General features: G+C 40.8%; 1 protein-coding gene across 1 annotated transcript; it reads right to left on the bottom strand.

Annotated features, from left to right (window-relative positions):
- Nucleotides 1–595: 595 nt before the first annotated feature.
- SLC30A4 (solute carrier family 30 member 4) lies at nt 596–15,537 on the bottom strand. Its single transcript, XM_058846644.1, has 7 exons — nt 15,014–15,537; nt 9,954–10,100; nt 4,854–5,007; nt 4,394–4,607; nt 3,989–4,094; nt 1,645–1,779; nt 596–1,012 (listed from the first exon to the last, which is right to left on the bottom strand). Exons 1-7 carry the CDS (start codon nt 15,402–15,404, stop codon nt 858–860), a joined length of 1,302 nt encoding a protein of 433 aa, XP_058702627.1. The 5' UTR covers nt 15,405–15,537; the 3' UTR covers nt 596–857.
- Between the last annotated feature and the right edge of the window lie 2,341 nt (nt 15,538–17,878).

Below are 17,878 nucleotides of genomic sequence, written 5' to 3'. Positions count from 1 at the left end.
GGACATTTATTAATTACAATTAGAATGCATGCTAATCAACTGGCCATTTAACGTGAATCAAATGATAGTTTAGACATTCAAGATTATTAATAATAAATTCTTCTTACAAGTCAAAACTTTGTAAAATAAATAACCTGTTTCTAATGTATAAACCCTATTCTAAAATACATTAAAGGTAACTGATCACCTAAAACACTTTGGGTCCAGTGTTGGGTCTCTAGTTAAATACCAGAAGTCCGGGCAAGGATCTTCCTGTCTGGATCTCTGAATGCCCGGATTAAAGCTAACTTTCTGGTCTGGGTAAATTCTGTATTTTGCAGTGTCTCTGAAGAGACAGCTTCCACAAGAATTCAACTTAACGTATGTGTTAATAGTTTGAGATACTGTATGAAAATTACTATTGCAAAAATACTGAATAATGAATTTGGGGATCATGATACATTGTGCAACCCTGGTATGATCAGCTTTAGAGACTTTTGACTGAAATACTGAATACCCGATGCTCCGTTTGGAGTGCAGGTACTTTGTGATACGTAATGATTAAAGGACAATATTGGACTGTAATTTGTGAGGTATCTGCAGAGCCACGTTCCAGTTTGTAAACAATAATCCAAAACCAGCTTTGTCTCAAAATCATAACAAATTGAATAAACCAGTACAACGGAGAGAGTGAAATACATGTTCTGTAGGGCAACCGCTGCACTTTTTGCAGCACCAGTTCTCCCTGCTGCATGTCCCATGGTACAAATCCACATATTAATGGTTACTACTGGATAATTTTCATTTTGCATTTATTGCTCTCAGTCTTTGACTACACAAGGTAAAGAATAAGGCAGCAGTTCCCAAAACGTATGAAATTAGGCACTGGAACTCTGACAACTCGCGCAGGTTTTGCTCATTTCCTGTTTGTAACTCTGAAGCTGGACAGAGCACTTGTACATTCCAAACGTGTTCAGCAACAGCTGTCGGGCCTTGGTCTGAACATCCTCCCATTTAGATGAACTACCAGGAACTGCAAAATTAAGAAAATAATTAATAAATTCACTCCTTAAGAAACCTGGGCAATGCAAATGTTCTCAAATTTATCACAGTTTTACTGATGAGAATAATTTTTGCTCACATTCATTTATTAATTTAATATTATTCTTGTGGTCACTGTGTACTCTATCATTTTACACCTCTCTTGATAGAACTCCATGTGTGTCTGACACTTTCCCCCAAAAACCTGAACTTTCTTACTAAGAACTGATATTCGTAGTAGAGTTAGATGTCTGAGTCAGCATGTGTTTTGGCAAAACATTTATTTTTCGTATGTTAGATTGTTCCACGTTAGAACTTCACCCTTTCTTTCCCTAAACATGCAAAACATTTCTGAGGAGAAATTTTGTGGGGTTTTTTTCCCTCTACCCAAAGAATCTGCACTGGGCATTTTGGTATGAATACATTTTATTTGCACAATTTTCATTTAGACCATGTCTTTCTTGAGCAAGGTGTTCTATTCCCTGCTGTACAAAACCAAGAGTTAGATTTTCTTTTCCCACAACGATATTTCTTGGTTCAAGTTAAGTAACAATCTGAAGAGGAAGTGGTGGGGTTTTTCCTAAACTTGGATTTAATTTAGAATTATGCTATCCAGCAGCTCACCTAGTTGCAAATGGACTATGGCAGTTGTTTTTCCTGCAGTGAGAGACCAAACATTTAAATCTTCTATAGAATAAACATCTTCAATTTTCATCAAGTCTTCCTTGATGCGATCCACATTTAAGTGCCTTGGAACTCCTGTGACACCAAACATAAGATAAAATTAATTTTGTCTTCTGCACAGTCTCAGTAGCCTTTAAAACATCATAATAGATCTCAATGTCAAAAAAATTAGAATTTGTGCTGTTGGAAGTGATTAGTAACTTCCATGTTATCAACAGAAAATAACATGGAAATGGGCCTGTTAAGTCCAGTGTGGATACAGAGGTTGTACAGGAATTGCAAAGCTGTCTCAACTGGAATCTGTCCTGTCCAGAATCCACACTCTGGCAACAGCCAACTTTTGATCCTTTGTAATGATGTACTTTTGTTGACAACTTTACTGCAGCTTCTAACCCCTAGTAACTGCTTAGGCCAGACTCTAAGGTCAAAATCTGTTAAAAAAAAATGCTAGGGCCTGTCTCCTGAAACTGTTCTTTGGGCACCTTGGATCACGTTCACAGGCTACAGTAATCCATGTGCCATGGTCAACACAGAGGACTGTGTTTTACAGTGTGTATCTCTGCAAATCAGAGATCAAGCCCTTTTGGTATTTTCAGCAGCACATCTCTAACTTACCACCACCATCCTTTATCTGTACAAAGGGCAAAACCAAAATTTTAGAGTAGTTTTGATTCTATAGTAACTTTTATTGCTTATCTTGTAGTTTTATGGAGTTTATGTATACTATGAGGAGTTCAGCCACAAGCTTCTCAAGTTTTTTCAGACTTTTTGCATGATTTCTCTGAACCTGGTGCCTTACTGTCTCTTAAATGACATTAATTCCAGAACTATCTCTTTTGAAAGTTCAGTGAATGGGACTGTCTCACATGAAACAGAATCTTCCTTCTAGTGGAGACCATCAAAAAATGTTTAGCTGATAAATAACTAGCTGTCTTGTATTTATACAGCTTTCTTTTTCCCAGGAAAAATGGACTCAAATTCTTGTATCTACATCATACTGCCATTCTGACAGACTTCTATTCTGCCTTATAAATCAATATTAAAAGCTAGAATCTCATTGCTTGTGTTGGATAGCTATTTAATTTTTTAATTTAGCATTCTTACTATAATGAGGAAACTGAAAAAGCTGATACAACTTCAAGGACCTAGATGTTGCAGCAGCAGTTTCCAGTATAAACACAAGTCCATTCTGTGGAGATCCTGAATTTGAGTTGGAAAAGTTCCCTAGCATGCACAAAGCCCACATATCATCACTTTTAACGACATCATTAACTTGGAGATTTTTATGACAGCTGGGATACCTATGCAAACAGCTACAACTCAAAACATCTGGAATCTGATACTTCATTAGTTTATCTTACCTGTTTTCTTGAGCTAAATCTATTACCTTAGAGCTAATTGAGGGTTCTTCAGCAAATTTCATCATTTTTGCCTTCTCAGTGAACTTCTACTTTGTTGGATTTTTTTTTTGAATCTTAAGTGACAGCAAAATCACTTGACTGAAGATTCTGAAGTTTCTGATTTAACCTCATAACATAATAGAAGTAAAGTCTATGATAATTCACATGTGACAGTTAGGAATGTGCAGTTAAAACTTGGATTTTTCTCCCAGCCCTAACATCTTCACTTTATAAAATAACAGTACTAGATCCAGCCATAGTAGTTGGCATGTAAGCTGTGATAAAGCAAAGGATGTTGCTGACGCGTTTCCCTATATGTCACACAAGATAAGATCCTTCAGCCCATGTTCAGCTTTTTCTTCCCTCCTTTTTTCTGCATTTTACACCACTCTTAATTTTCAGCTTCCCCTATGGCAACAGCCATACAAGTACACACAAGTAATAAGAAGGCACTTGTGGGAAAGGGGAAGACAGGACAGGCATGAACCAGGTGTGCAGCTGTTTCCTAGGCTTGGTGCCTTCTTCTACCTGCATTCACATTCACTTTAACTGTACAAGAGAAGTGAGAGTGTAGAACTGAGTACGGGAAAATGTTCGATTGATTTAGCTGAGAGTCAGTGCAGACACACAAGCAAGTTCTGTACATTTCACTTCTACATCTCCTGATGGTAAAGAGTATGCAGACATAGGACTTGTGTTGTTCTGCCACAGTCAAAGACACCTAAAAACTGCTGCAATTCAGAGGACCCATAAAGAACCTGCAGACTAAAGCAGCACCAAGACAGACAGGTCTCCAGGTACAATCCACATAGAGATGGGGATCATGATGTCAAGAAAACTGGAATTTTCCATGTAAAGTACTGCAGATTGGGCACAGATCTTACCTTCCAGAATAATAACTCCCGTGTCACACAGAATTCGAATTGTTGTAAAAATCACCAGTATGGAAAATACATATGTACATATAGGATCAGCAATCTTGTATTCTGGCTGCAAAGGGAAATGTCACAATGTCAAAGGATGTATGAAAACAAGATCACTTACAAAAATTTGACTCAGAAAATATGGTTACTTCTAGTTCCATGTTTCATGATTTTTTTTAATTTGAAAAATTACAATATATGTAGTAGAGACAGTTTTGCTTATTTTGTATGATGTATGAAGCTTATCATAAAATATCATTAAAAAGGTATTTTTAGTAATTTATAAAAACAGGTCCCTTTTAACTTTAATCACCAGAGTTGAAATGCCAAGAATTCTGTGTGCCTCCAGGAGAGGCCTTTCCTTACCTTAAAGCGGATGATGTAGGCAGCTACAAGCACCCCAATGCTCTGTACCAGGTCCCCCAGGGCATGGACAAAGGCTGCTCTCACAGCCAGGCTGCTGTGTCCATGGCTGCTGCCCTGGGCTGTGTTTGGAGAGCTCGGCCGAGGTACGTGAGAGTGAGGCTGGGAATGGGAGTGGGAGTGAAGGTGGCCAGATTGATTCAGCAAAAACCCCATTCTGAAAGTGAAAGAAGAGAAATGCTTCAAGAAACAGGCTTTAGGGTTTTTTGGATGGAGAGGATTTGTTGGGTTTTTTTCATTTTAAACCAAAGAATTGAAAAAGTAATATTCAGTGTAAGTTCTTATTTATGAAAGTTAAGAGGTCCAGCAAAATTACATCCCACGACAAGGTTACAGGCCATGAATGAATTAGCAGCTTATTGAGAAATACATTTATGACTGTTAGTGGAGAGAGAGATCTTACATTAAGTTAACGGCAACACCGACGGCTGCTGTGATGAGCATAATATCACCATTTATTTCATAGTCCATATGGATAGTTCTCTGAACAGCCTCATACAAGAGGAATGCCATAAGGATATAGACCAGCAGTACACTAATGATGGCTGACAGTACTTCTGCAAACAGAAAGGAAAAAAACATTATAAAAATGTGTCTCAGGTCCATTTCTATTTCCAAATTAGAATGTGGACAGGGCCTTGTTGTAACTACTTTATCCATATCATACCTAATATAAACAAACAAATTGTTTGGCAAATAAAACTTGTAAAACAGGGTTAACCAGCAGAGTTTGTTCTAATCCACTCCTTCACATGTCCCTGTCATCAGCATATACCTCAAATTATGTTTTCTCTGAAAACTTCTGCACAGGTGATGATCCTGTTTTTTTCAGATAACCCAGAACATTTGCCTGAGAAGTCGCAGGCAAAGGCCCTGTCCAGGGGTGAGGAGGACAGGTGATCTCAAACCTTACCAGCCTACCCACAAATAAGGGAAACCTTGATTTTAACTGTCTGGAGTATTAAGCTGGGTTTAGAAATTATTTCAATATAACATTTGTATTTAGGATGGAGAAGAAATTATAAAATGATAAATCAAACAGTACAAACTTGTCACACGTGATACTCTTAAGCTCCTTGACATATGTGTTCATAAATGTTATCTGAGGCAGATTTCAGCTGCAACAGCTTGCTTAATGTAAGTTTCTGTATTGCTGTGATATGCTGTTCTAACATTATCTAATATTTACCAAATATTATTATTTCATAAAAGAGCATTATGACCATTATTTTGGCATAGGAATTTTACCTGATCAGCAGGGACTTTCAAAAGGAAACATATATCTAAATAAAGATAAAAAATAGGAAACTAATAAAAATATTTCATTGTCCTGTACTTTCTGCTGCTATTTACATCTGTGGAAAGTGGTTGAAGTTCTTAAGGTTAAAGGTTCCTGATGTTCAGATGGGAAGTAAACAGGGCTGAGTATTTTAGGTTGGAACCTTTGTGCTGCCTCAGTACTCAAGCCATGAAATTGTCCTGGTAATAGCACACAAACCTGAGAAGGATGAGTCCACACTAAGTTTTAAGGTCCTACTATAAAGAAAATTGATATTTCCAAATGGGCCACTAGATTGGTTTCATCAAAAATGTACTTTTATCCTCTAGCTTCAAATTCTGAAATCTATTGCCCTGCAGCAGCTGAAACTTAAAAAACAAAAAAAGCAACACAGCTGGCAGAGAAAACAATTAGCCCAGTTAAAGACTGTCTCAGTTATAAACAAGTTAATATAGGGCTTTACAAAAAGCCCTGGGAAAACCTTAATGCTCGCTCCATTGTATTGCATGTAAATCTGCAGCCATGCCTGAGTAATCTGTAATCATTATGCGTAATGCTCATTACTGTCACTTGCCAGATGGATCACTGGGATCTCAGCCTTCCTCTGTGAACTCAAAGATCAGAGGTGGAATTAATTTACTTGGAATTGTAATGGTTGTTCTTCCCCCTAGTTCCACACATGTTGCCCTGATTTATTCCCCAGTAAGGGCAAAATTCTGCCCTTGGCTATACCATAGCTCTGAGAACACTCATCTGAGAATTGCTCTCTTCTTCCTCTGCTTTGAATCTGTCAGCCTGCAGTACAACTTGGGTTACTGCAGATGTCTTTTCTAACACAGAAGTGTTTTAATTTTATTTACTGAGCATTACAGACAAAAACCTATGCAGCTATATCAGCATTTTAATGTCCCCAAAATCAGTTGATCCATGCACTGAATTATTAATATCATTATGGGAGAAGAAACACCAACACATTCAGTTGCTGAGAAGTGTGTCAATGCCGGAATGAGGAACAGCATTACCAGGCAGTAACTAGGCTCTGAAAGGCAACTGTCATAATCTGAGATGATTTCAGAGCAACTTTAAAATCCTGGAAATATCCACAGAAATGAAAGTGATCTTTATGAAGCTGGCAGATTATTCAGGGCAACAGTCTTAAAAATACACAATACATTGCTTACGTTTTCCAGAATGCTTTTTTAAAAACTTGTGAAGCCATAGCACATTAGCATTTACCAGAGAAACAATATAATGTGCTTTTAGAATCTAAACCCATGTTTTCTGCAGTGGAAACCAGTGTTTTCCTTGCAGTTTCTTCCACAGTCACTGTCATGTCAGCACTGTGGATTTGTGCTGAGACCTTTCACTTCTTGTGAAATGAACTGTGCACAGTCTCAGTGGACTGTCTGCTTCTGTCATTACTAACATTGTCTCTGCAGCAATGGATGAGTGCCAGGTTCCATATCTATGCTTAAATCTGCTCAGTGTCTTGCTGAAAAGGAGGTATCTGCACTTGGTGGTGAAACTGAACTATTTTTGGCTTCAAGAATTTAATTCTTTTTTGACATGACTGCAATTTCCATTATTTTGTCTTCACTTTTCTAACCCGTTCTTGAATCTGTCAGCTTCCTGTTCCCAACTGAAAATTGAATAAAACTGAAGATGAACTTATATATTATGTATTCAAAGAGAATTCAAATAAATGAAAATTAGCGCTTACTTCCTTCTGGAATTTGACTAGACAACAGGTCTATTGCTTTTACAAAGCAATGTTTATGGGAGGAAGTTTGAAAATTCATCATTCTGCAATCAAAAATGATAACAAGTACCAGAAACATTGTTCAGTAGAAGATTTTCATGCATACTGAATATATGGATCATCTTAGAACTTAATGCAGAGCAGGTCAGTGATGAGACAGTTCCTGCATGTATTCCCAGCTTTAAACAAATGCTCCACATCTTTTTCTGTGACAGATGCCCAATCTGTACCCTACTTTTAACATCCTGACATGTTTTAACATCTCTCTTGTGTAATTTAAGCTACTGTTGAACTGATATTATTTGCTGACAAGCTTCTTACATACAGGTTATTTGGAAAAATGTGTTACAATGAGGATATACTCTAGAAACTGCTCTCACTGATGTGTGAAACTGGGCCCTCAGGCCACAGTGTTCAGACTGGATGTCTAAAATTAGGCAAATGAATTTCAAAAATGGGATTTTTAGAAAGACTGTGTGTAGTAATTTTGAACCATCTCATCTTCTGTATTTTGGGGGTCCCTGGTAAGGCCTTGATTCACTTCCTTCCAGCAGCACAGAAACTCCTCTCCCCAACCCCAGGCCCTCTGCCTCCTCCTTCCTCCTGAGAGCTGCACTGCTGATACTAATGCAGGATGGTTGAAATAGAAAGGAACCCCTGGAAACTGTGTAGTTCTGCTCAAAGGAGGGTCAGCTACACTGGGTTGCTCAGGGCTGCTTCCAGCTGGGTTTCATGTATTTTCAGCTGAGGACACTCCACAACCTGTTCTAGTCTTTGACCACCTGCTGGCACTGGAGCAGAAAAGAAGGAGCAATTGTTGCAGAACTGAGAGGCTGCTCCCTGTAGCTGCTCCTAGGGAGAAGGGCAGTACAGATTAATTTTATGGGCCACATCTGGCCCATGGACCACCACTGGATCAGTCTGGCTAATATTTGGCTAGTATTTTTCCTGGCAGTAAACTTGAAGAAAAACATATGTAGAAGATGAGGTGGCAGGAATCCTCAGGGATTTCTTCTTTCACATTAATTGAAAAAGCAGTGAAAATTTACAGAATTGAGTACTATTTTAATGGTTATGTAAGTTTCTTTTATTTTCCTTAAGATAAACTGCTATTTTAAGCTATGCCAGGGCACGTTCAAGGTATGTGCTATTTGGTTTTTAAAAAGTTACAAAGACAAACTACCCAAATTATTTTGAAATAGGGTTAAAGTATGTATAAATGCTAACAAACATCCTCCTGGAGAGTATGAGCAAATGCCAGGGGCATAGCTTCGAGGTCAGGTTTCAGTATCAGAGGAGCTCCTATCACAAAATTAAAACTTCATGAAAGAAAAGTTTGTAATGGGAAATGCTGGCATTGCTAATGCTTTCTTGCTAGAGACCCAAAGAGCTTAGCTAGTGTACAGAGTTATGCATTCATGCACTAGTGACTAACTGATGACAAATGACAAGGAGTGATGGAGTTGTTGAATTCTACTGCTGTTCTAGCAGCCGAAATAAGAATTGCAAATAGTGACTACACAAGAATGAAATTCCTTGAAAAAATGTATGCTATAGAGTGTTATAAAAAACAGGTAGAAAACTGGGACACTGGAAATTATCTATTTAATGAAAAAGATACTTTGAAGATTTTGTTAAAACATCTACAGACCTGTAGCTGTACATTCTATCCAGTTAACACCCTTTATCATCAATACATTTTCAAACATGAAGTAATAAATCCTGAAAATATTCATCCAAGGGTTAGTCCATAATTCTGTTTATGCTTCTTTTTAGAGACATCTAAACTGGACAGAGGTTAAGTAATTTACTGTATTTTGCAAACCATAGGTCATTTTGACCTCAGCTTTTTGTGCTTTGGGGAGTGCAAGAGAAATATTGACTTATACGACTTCAGGCAGGGCAGAGCTCTTTAATAATATGTTCTACATAACGTCTTAGTTGTGGATTAAAATGTAATTTTTCACATTGAATAGGACCTTTTTCCAGTATCACAATTCTGCTGAAGTCAACAAGATTTTGTAAATCCTGAGCACTGGCAATAATCTGTTGTGAATAACAAAGGGCTGACATGCACAGCTCTTTCACCAACAATGTAATCATGAATTCATTTCCCCAGCCTTCCTCTTCAAGACAGATGAATCAAGCATTCAGAATTTAACTCTGAATCTGTTAAGTGCCAGTTCCACAGTGATGGAGAGACTCACCCTGCTCCCAGTGAATGAAATTCTGCCATCAAACTTTTGGCCGAGCTTGGTTTTTTGATTTTTTTAATCTATTCCCTTGTGACAATACAACCTATGCAGTATATCCTCAATGGCCAGTGAAAGGACACTGAGAGTCAGTTAAAGCAGCTCTTAGGTTTGTTGCTACTTTCTTTCTACTACTTGTTCTTCTAAAATTAGGTGCTCTTTACAGCTGTTGCTTAAAATACTCTTTAACAGCAAAATCTGATAGCATCATACCTAAGCGATGAAATCCGAAAGTGAACCTCTTTGTCGGAGATTTTGCAGACAGCCAGAGAGCGAGGAGGGTCAAAATAATACCACTAAGGTCAGTTAGCATGTGAAGTGCATCTGTCATAATTGCTAGGCTGTTAGCAACATAGCCACCTGAAAACATAATAGGAAAAGTCAGGACACATGACATTTTTAATTATTTCACATAATATCCTCTTTGCATAGCTTGCAGTTATTACTTTTCAGAATAGTGCAGTAAGTACATGGGAGTCCTTCTTTATACTTACTGAACATGGAAGGGGGTTTGCCATTACAAGCAAAATGCCATGCTATAATTTAAAGCTACCAGAGTTAAAGTGCAGTCAAGTGTACTTTCTATTAAAAATAACACAGAAAGGATTCACTCCTGTTATTCTAACAGAGACTACTTGCATCATAATGTTTGCAAGATCAGGTCCGAAACAATTTTGTATCTTTTCTCTACATATTACTGCACATGTGTTTAATCAACTGATTCTTTTGTTAAACTACATCTGTTAAACACTCTGACATTACAGAACACGAACGGAACTCCAAAGATTTAATGACCAGGAAATTTACCCTGTCCTCTTTTTATTATGCTATTTATTATGCCATTATTTATTATTATGCTATTATTTAATATGCTTTTGACCCTAATTAGTCCCCATCCTGGCAGGAGTGTATATGTTTTGGCAATATCTATTTTGCAGACAATGACTTTCACTTGTATAACATTTTTCTTTGTTATTTATTACCATAACTTTTTCTTGTAATAATGAGCAGCATTAAGACAAATAACCTAAGATCAAAGGTTAATATCTTTGTTCCAATTCAGTTGCTGGTGCTACTATTTGATGAGTGAGAGATTTAAACAATGCATCTCTCACTTAAGTATCCCTTATAGAAAGGGAAATCAAGGACAGGCTGTGTTGTCTTCCATATGCTTGAAGGTAAGCCCATTATCTCAGAAAAGATCACATCTTCAGTATCAGCTCAGCTATGATTTGGTTTCTCTTTTTACCTTGAGATTGTCTTGCAGCCTGTAAATTGTACTGAGCAAAGCGTGCAGCTGGTGTGCCATTTGGCAGGCTTCAGGCTCCAACTAACATTTCAAATAAAGAAATCTTTGTATACAATTAAAATTGTCTTAGTGAAGAGGCTGACCAGAGGAAGTAGCAAAGGGGAATTCACAACTGGTTGACTGCTTTTAAGACTGGCCATAAAACCTGTGTGTGTGTGGCTATGGGTGTTCTTATGTACACACCTGCAGACAGAGCTACTCTCTCCTCCCCAGCCAAACACGGAGCACAGCTGTACTGCAGTACTGTTTGTGCTGTGGGCAACTACAAATGCACTACATTTCAAACAGCTCCTTTCCTCCTCCTCTCTTCAATTGTTCAGAACTTTCTATGTCGAATTCTTCTGAGGCTGAAATTCTCCAAAAGGCCATCGCAGCTCAAAAACAATGAGTTTTTAAGATTTAGCAATTCAGCGACTTTTTGAGTAAAATGAGTTACGCCTTTCCTTTCTGAATTAATTTGTGTTCTCCCATAATTTTAAAATAAATATTTAGAAAGTGTAACTCAGCCTCTTTTATAGTCAACAGAGAAAAAACAATAATTTATATGTAAGGACATTTAGTTCAGCAGTTTACATATATAATTATTTCCAGTATATATGTTGATTCAAGTGTATTATTTTGAGAATCACTTCAGTCCAAGAAGAGTCAATTCCATTTCAGATAGCCTCTCATTTTTAAAGACTTTCAAAATAAAATTATAAGGAAGGAATTCAGATACTGAAGCTAAACATAATGCAGCATGTGGATTAAGAAAACATAATTGACATTTACGAAATCCTGAAATCAAAGGTTCTCTGTTTCTAAAGATATCGGTTCATCACTTGGTTAAAGGTACTGCCTAGAGGCTGTTTAAATACAATTGGCAACTTGGAAAAAAAGACATCTATAACCTTTACAAATAGACAGCTTGATGGCTCACCACTGTTTTCAGTGACCCATGAAGGACAGCAGTTCTGCTCATGGATGATCAATTAGAAATCTCTAAACATAGCTGAAAACATCAAAACCCTGTCAGAAAAGCTAACTAGGACTTGCAATATGTTTTTCATTTCTTGATGCACAATGGTTTCCCCAAAGTGTAAATTGTTATCTGACTGCTCATCAAATTAAACAACAAACAGTGAGAGGCTGGAGTAATGAGTTTGGAAAAAAATATGCCAATCAAGATTTCACCAAAAAAACCTGCTGTAACAAGATTTCCTTCATCTTGACATTGGTAAAAAATACCATAAAGATTTTTACTGAAAAAATTATCTGGTGGAGTTGTCTACCTTTTTCTCAGAAACTTAGATCTGTCAAAGATCATAGAAGGAAATCAGTTAAAAAATCCTATACAGAGTTTCCCAAATAACTGAGCTTCAGATCAATTCATAAAGTTTGGAAATTTGAAACCAACTAAAGACAACACAGTACAGGGTTTGAGTGAAATAAATTAAACAGGTGGGGCACTACCCAGGACTTGGGGGATAAATTTCTAATTACTCTTATGCTGATGGTTACTTGACCTGTGACAAGTCATTCAGGTTGAGATCAACAGAATTACAGAGATATCCAAACCCTCTATTTATTCTCTGTGGAAGATGAATGCCTGAATATTTGATGGGTCTGGCTCTCAGTGCTCTCTGGTTCTGTACCCAAAGAACTAAATATGTCTGGAAACAGCACACCCAGACCTGAGAAGGACAAGTCCCCAGAACAGCACAAACTCTGTACAGACAAATCCAGCCTGCTCAAGTCCTAACTCTATGGGAAGAACAACAGATGACATGACAGTGATCAGAGTATTTTTACTTTCAACATCTATTATTTCTAGAGCTCTCCTTGTGCTAGCTATGGAGAGGTCTCCAACAGCATGAATCAGATCCGAAGCCCCAAACAGAAACACTCCCAGTGACTTGAGCATCGACCTACCAACAGCTCAGACATTATTCAGTAAGAGGCCCTTCAGATGAACTAAATTCAGTGTACATCAAAACTCTGATATGAATACAGTCAACTAACATCACTCTCATGTTAAAGGACATCTAAGCCTAAAATACAACACTACTGCTCATCAAATTTACCTAAGTTCATGCTGAACCAAAATCTCAGCCAGAGAAAAAACATGGAGCCAGGGGGCAAATGGAGGCATTCAGCCAAATCCCCACAAGAAGTTTGACACATAGGGCCTTAGCCATAATAAGCTGATGTGTTGTGGCCATGTTATTAATGATCAGCCACACACTGAGACATGCTGAAAGGCAAAACCACTTTTTTCCATTAACCCACATTCCTGAAATAAGGCCCCAAATAAACTGGTGCAAACACAGTCAATAATCTGGTATCTCTCTGAAAAATTGAACATTTCTTCTAGGGTTTTTTTCCCACTACAGCTGTGGGACAAACTGCATTAGTTAGCCTCTAGCAATTATTTTGTTCCCTGTCCATCTTACACAAGTTTGTCTTAAAAATACAATTCACAAGTGTTCTAGCAAAAGCAAGAGTATGAGATCGCTTCACAGGAGTGCTCAATTGATTCAATTTGCAGAAGTCGGGAGGAGGATGTGGGTTCCATGTCTGGAACTGGAACTGGTCTTCCTTTCCAGAAAGTTTGTTTTGGTTTTTTTTGTGTGTGTGTGTGTCTGAATTATGACAAGTAATTAATCTGATTATCTCTGATTCAGAATTGAATGTTGAAATTTAAGAAATTTAAAAACAATTAATTGCTATGGAGAGACCTAGCTCAACATACACATCAATGTACAGGCACGGTGTAGTGCTCCCCACAACTCCAAATCGGGATACAGTGGATGAGAGCATTAAAGCATTTTTCAGGAGGCTGAGTCACACCCAGCAGACACTTGCACTGCATGGCATGGATGTATCCAAAATACAGACAGTAAGAGGACACAGTAAGTGAACAGAGATTAAAAGGTAAGTACTGAACTTTGTAAAAATTATTAGACAATGGCAAAGGCGTAACACTGAACAGCTAATCTATGCATCTGTGCATCTCAGGGACACTCACATTTTATTTCAAGACTATGCTGCCACAGCCTATTTGATAAAGCACAGTTGTTCAGTACAGACTGGTGTACAATGCACAGGTCCTCCTCATCCTGCACAGCACAGCCGTTAGAAGGGAGCAACAAAAGCTGAAATTGAGCAATAGGTTCATTCTTCTGACCAACAATCAGGTGCTTATATAGGAACTCAGTTTTGGGTAAAACCTCACTATAATTCTGCAAGTACTAACAAACAAAAACCACAAATAATTTAATGCCAAGTACTTGGTATTCTTATACATTGTAGTATTAAAGTAGTTGAAATAAGTGTAGTGTTAAGTGTTAAAATAACTATCACGTTAAATGACTGTCTGTTAAATGATTTTAGTCTGGATGGAGCACATGCTAGTCCAGAGCACAGGAGGACATCAAGTTCTCAGGTGAGTGATGTCTTCACTGGATTGCTGTTGATAGCTCAGGACTTCTCTTTTCAGTTTTAAGTAATACTGTGTATTGCCGTATCTGGTGAAATACCCCTGCAGTATTACTTTCATTATTATGGTAAATGTCACATTTGAAACTGTATTTTCTTCTTCTCTTGTTGCAAACACAGCAAGATTTTATGGCCGTTGATTAAAAAATACTGCAACTGAAATTGTTTATGCCACTTCTCCTTTGTTAAAAACACCTTAAAACTTACAAGGAGAAATAAAAAATCCATTAGACAAAGAAAAATTTATATATTTTACGCCATTTCGGGGAATCGATGAGACATTCAGGTAAGGGAAGTTGCAATTTCTTTCACAGAAAATACAGGTGGACTTTATTCCCTCTCACTCTCTGCACGTGCAGCTCATCTCTCTGGTCTCTCTATGGGACTGATGGTTTCGGTCAGTAAATACTCAAAGCCAAGGCCACAGCAGCCTAACAAGGTGTGAGGCACCATGCCGGAGGGACGGCACAGAAGGCCCTCGACTCACCTATGAGCTCCCCCGTCATGAAGAGGAGGTACAGGAGGGCAGCGAGCGTCAGCCGCTTCTTCACCTTCCTCTGCTTGGAGCGCTCCCGCCGGCTGCTGCAGCCGCTGCAGGGGTCCGGCCGGCCGGCCCGGGCGCTGCGCAGGGCGATGTCCCGGTCCAGCAGGGACTCGTCGTCGGACGGCAGCCCCGGGGACGCCCCGTTCACCGGTGTCTCCGGGGCCGCCTCCGAGCCATCGTCCGCCACCACCACGCGCAGTTTATTAAACCTGGGGAAGTCGTCGTCCCCCACCTCGTCCGAGAAGTCAAAGGCACTGGAGTCGTTCAGGAACAGAGGGTCCTCGCTCCTCCCTAGCAGGGACTTGATGCTCGTCCAGAGCCCGGCCCCAGCCATAGCGGCGGCGCTCGGGGGCCTGGCCGGGCGCGGCCGACCCGCAGCGGGTAGCTCCGCTGGCGCAGCTGTGCCCTCGCAGGCGGCGCCCCGACCGCTCGTCGTCCCGTCAGGGCATGTCCCCTACATCGCCCCGCCGGGCCCCGCGCAGGCCGGACGGAACGCGGCGCGGGGCTCAGCCGCGGAGCGCCCCGGCACCGCCGGCCCACAGCGCCGCCTCCGCGCCGGGCACCGCGCCGCAAGGCGCTGCCACCGCCGGAGCCCCGGTCACCCCGCGCAGCGCTCAGCCGGCGCAGCCCCGGTCACGCCGCGGCCGGGCAGGCGGCGCCCGGCTCGGGGCCGCCTCCCTGCCGGCGCAGGGGGAGCGCCGCCGCCGCCGTGCGCGTCACATCCCTCCGCTCCGCGCAGCGCCGCGGGCGGGCAACGCGCCGCCCTCGCAATCCCTGCACGCGCCCGGGGCCGCCCCGCGCGCGGCGGCCGCAGCAGTTGGTGCGAGTCGTGTCCCCTGCGCGCCCGCGGACCCCGCCCGCACTGCGCCTGCGCCGCCCTCGCGGGATGGCTCGGGTTCGAGTCCCGCTGCTGCCGTCTCGCCGCGGCCGCGCTGCCGGGGGAGCGGGGGGGACCCGTCCGGTGCGGCGGCGACACCCGCGCGCCCCTCGGGGTGGCCTGAGGGGCTGTTCCCGCCCCTCCGTGCGCTTGTGTTCAGTGGGTAAATGCCGTGCGAGGTAGAGGCTAAGAACTGCCAAAGCCATACCGTGCAGGTATGGTGGTCCGTGATAGCCAGGAAGCTGTGTTCACGACGCTGGAAGCCTGAACTGCATAGTTCCGTGCTCTGGCTTCAGATTTTGAAAGGCAGAAGTTTGCATTAGTTGCTTTTCTCTTTCTCTTCAGTCACGGCATAGGTCTTTTCATTGTTTCAATAACTCAGTTGAGGTAGAGTTGTAGGAATCATATGCCTTTCTGAGCATTCCTTAAAGGATGTAAGGAGAAACAAATCCCAGAGACCCTGTTGTTGTATAATTCCTTTCATAACTCTGCTCTAACATAAGAGTAATTAGATTTTTGCCTTTATTAGTTTTTCTGAGAGGCTATTCCTGCTCCTCATTGGTCAGAGTGCTAGAAATTTTCTTCTGAGTTTCAGCCTATATGTGTTCCGCATCAGTTTGTACCTATGGCCAAATTCTATTCCTGTATTCAGTCAGTTCGCTAAGCCATAAACATTTCTGGGAAATGATGCCCATCAGAGAGAAGGTACATATCTTGTTTTTTCACTTGGTTGAAGGAAGTTACCAAGTGAGGACTGGAGAGTTGTAATAGAAGTGCAGGATTTTGTAGAAGGGAACTCCTTTTCTGGTCAAGGGCTGATAGCAGATTCTGGTAGGTATCGGCAGTGCTGCAGGACAAGGAGTGAGCTCCTTCTTGGAACTGGCCCCCGGGGAGTGGAGTCCTCTGTGGTAAACTGGCCTTGGGTGGAGGTTGCTTATTGTTGTTCTCCTAATGATGTCCAAAAATGGACAGTATGATGCTTTATCTCAGCTCCCTTGCTACTTTACAACGTGGCTGCTTTCCTGAGCATGTAATCTCAGGTTATTTTTCTTCAAATGGCTAAAGTGGTGCCATCTCCTTTAACCCACTTCATAATTCCCCTGGCATTGTTACCAGCACAATTGTTCAGGGGCCAAACAAGGCTCTGAATCCCTGAACTGGGTCAGAATTAAACGATGCGTATTGGGAGGGTTTTGGGTATTTGTATGTGTAACTGAGACTGTTTCCATGATCTCAACTCGCGCAGGCATCCATCCATATGACAACGAGGGGGCAGCAAACTGTGTGGGAGTCAGAATGAGCAGCCAAGGATGGGAACCAGTTAAACCAGCCTTGCTGCCTAGGAAAGTGCTCCCAGATGTGTTCCAGTTCACCCATTTTTATGTTTCTCTTCTCTCTGGGTGATTGAACTCACTCTGTGTTTTGGCAGTTGTACAAGCACAAGTGAGGGAGGAGGACACACAGACATGAGCAGCCAGGTTCCAGGAACCATCAAAGGAACTACTTTTAAAATTTTCTTAAAATTCGGCTTTACACTGGAACTTTGCCACTTCTACAGGAACAGAAACTTCCAGCAGTGAGAAGGGGTATTTAGCTGGGGGGACTAACACACTAAATCAGTGCACCGTTTGCCAGCTCACCTTTTACTGAATAACTAAGATCAGAAGTGTTGTCAAATCAAGAACCAGTTCATACATTGGTAAGATGATCCTCTGCTGAACAGAACAGTTTGTATCAGCCTGCTACACTCAGTTTCTTCATTGTAACAGCCAAGGCTCTACTCTTTCTGTAGTCTGGTTTACTTAATGAGGACAGCGAGTCTCTAAGAGGTTACCTATTAATGTGAAGTATTTCCTTTTCATGTTGTCCCTGTAGTCATGTGGCACCTCCAAAGCTGATGGTTTAAAACATCTATTTGCTATACAATTCAA

The sequence above is a fragment of the Poecile atricapillus genome, chromosome 11 (assembly GCF_030490865.1).
Source record: "Poecile atricapillus isolate bPoeAtr1 chromosome 11, bPoeAtr1.hap1, whole genome shotgun sequence".
NCBI lineage: Eukaryota > Metazoa > Chordata > Aves > Passeriformes > Paridae > Poecile > Poecile atricapillus.
The sequence above is the reverse complement of the archived record's forward strand: the minus strand, read 5'-3'. Positions and strand labels throughout refer to the sequence as shown.

Coding starts and splice junctions, on each gene's coding strand:
- SLC30A4 (XM_058846644.1), bottom strand. CDS start 15,404: ATGGCTGGGGCCGGGCTCTGGACGAGCATCAAGTCCCTGCTAGGGAGG. Junction 5,008..9,953: donor TTTCGGATTTCATCGCTTAG/GTATGATGCTAT, acceptor TTCTGTTTGCAG/AAGTACTGTCAGCCATCATT. Junction 4,095..4,393: donor CCTACATCATCCGCTTTAAG/GTAAGGAAAGGC, acceptor TTCCCTTTGCAG/CCAGAATACAAGATTGCTGA.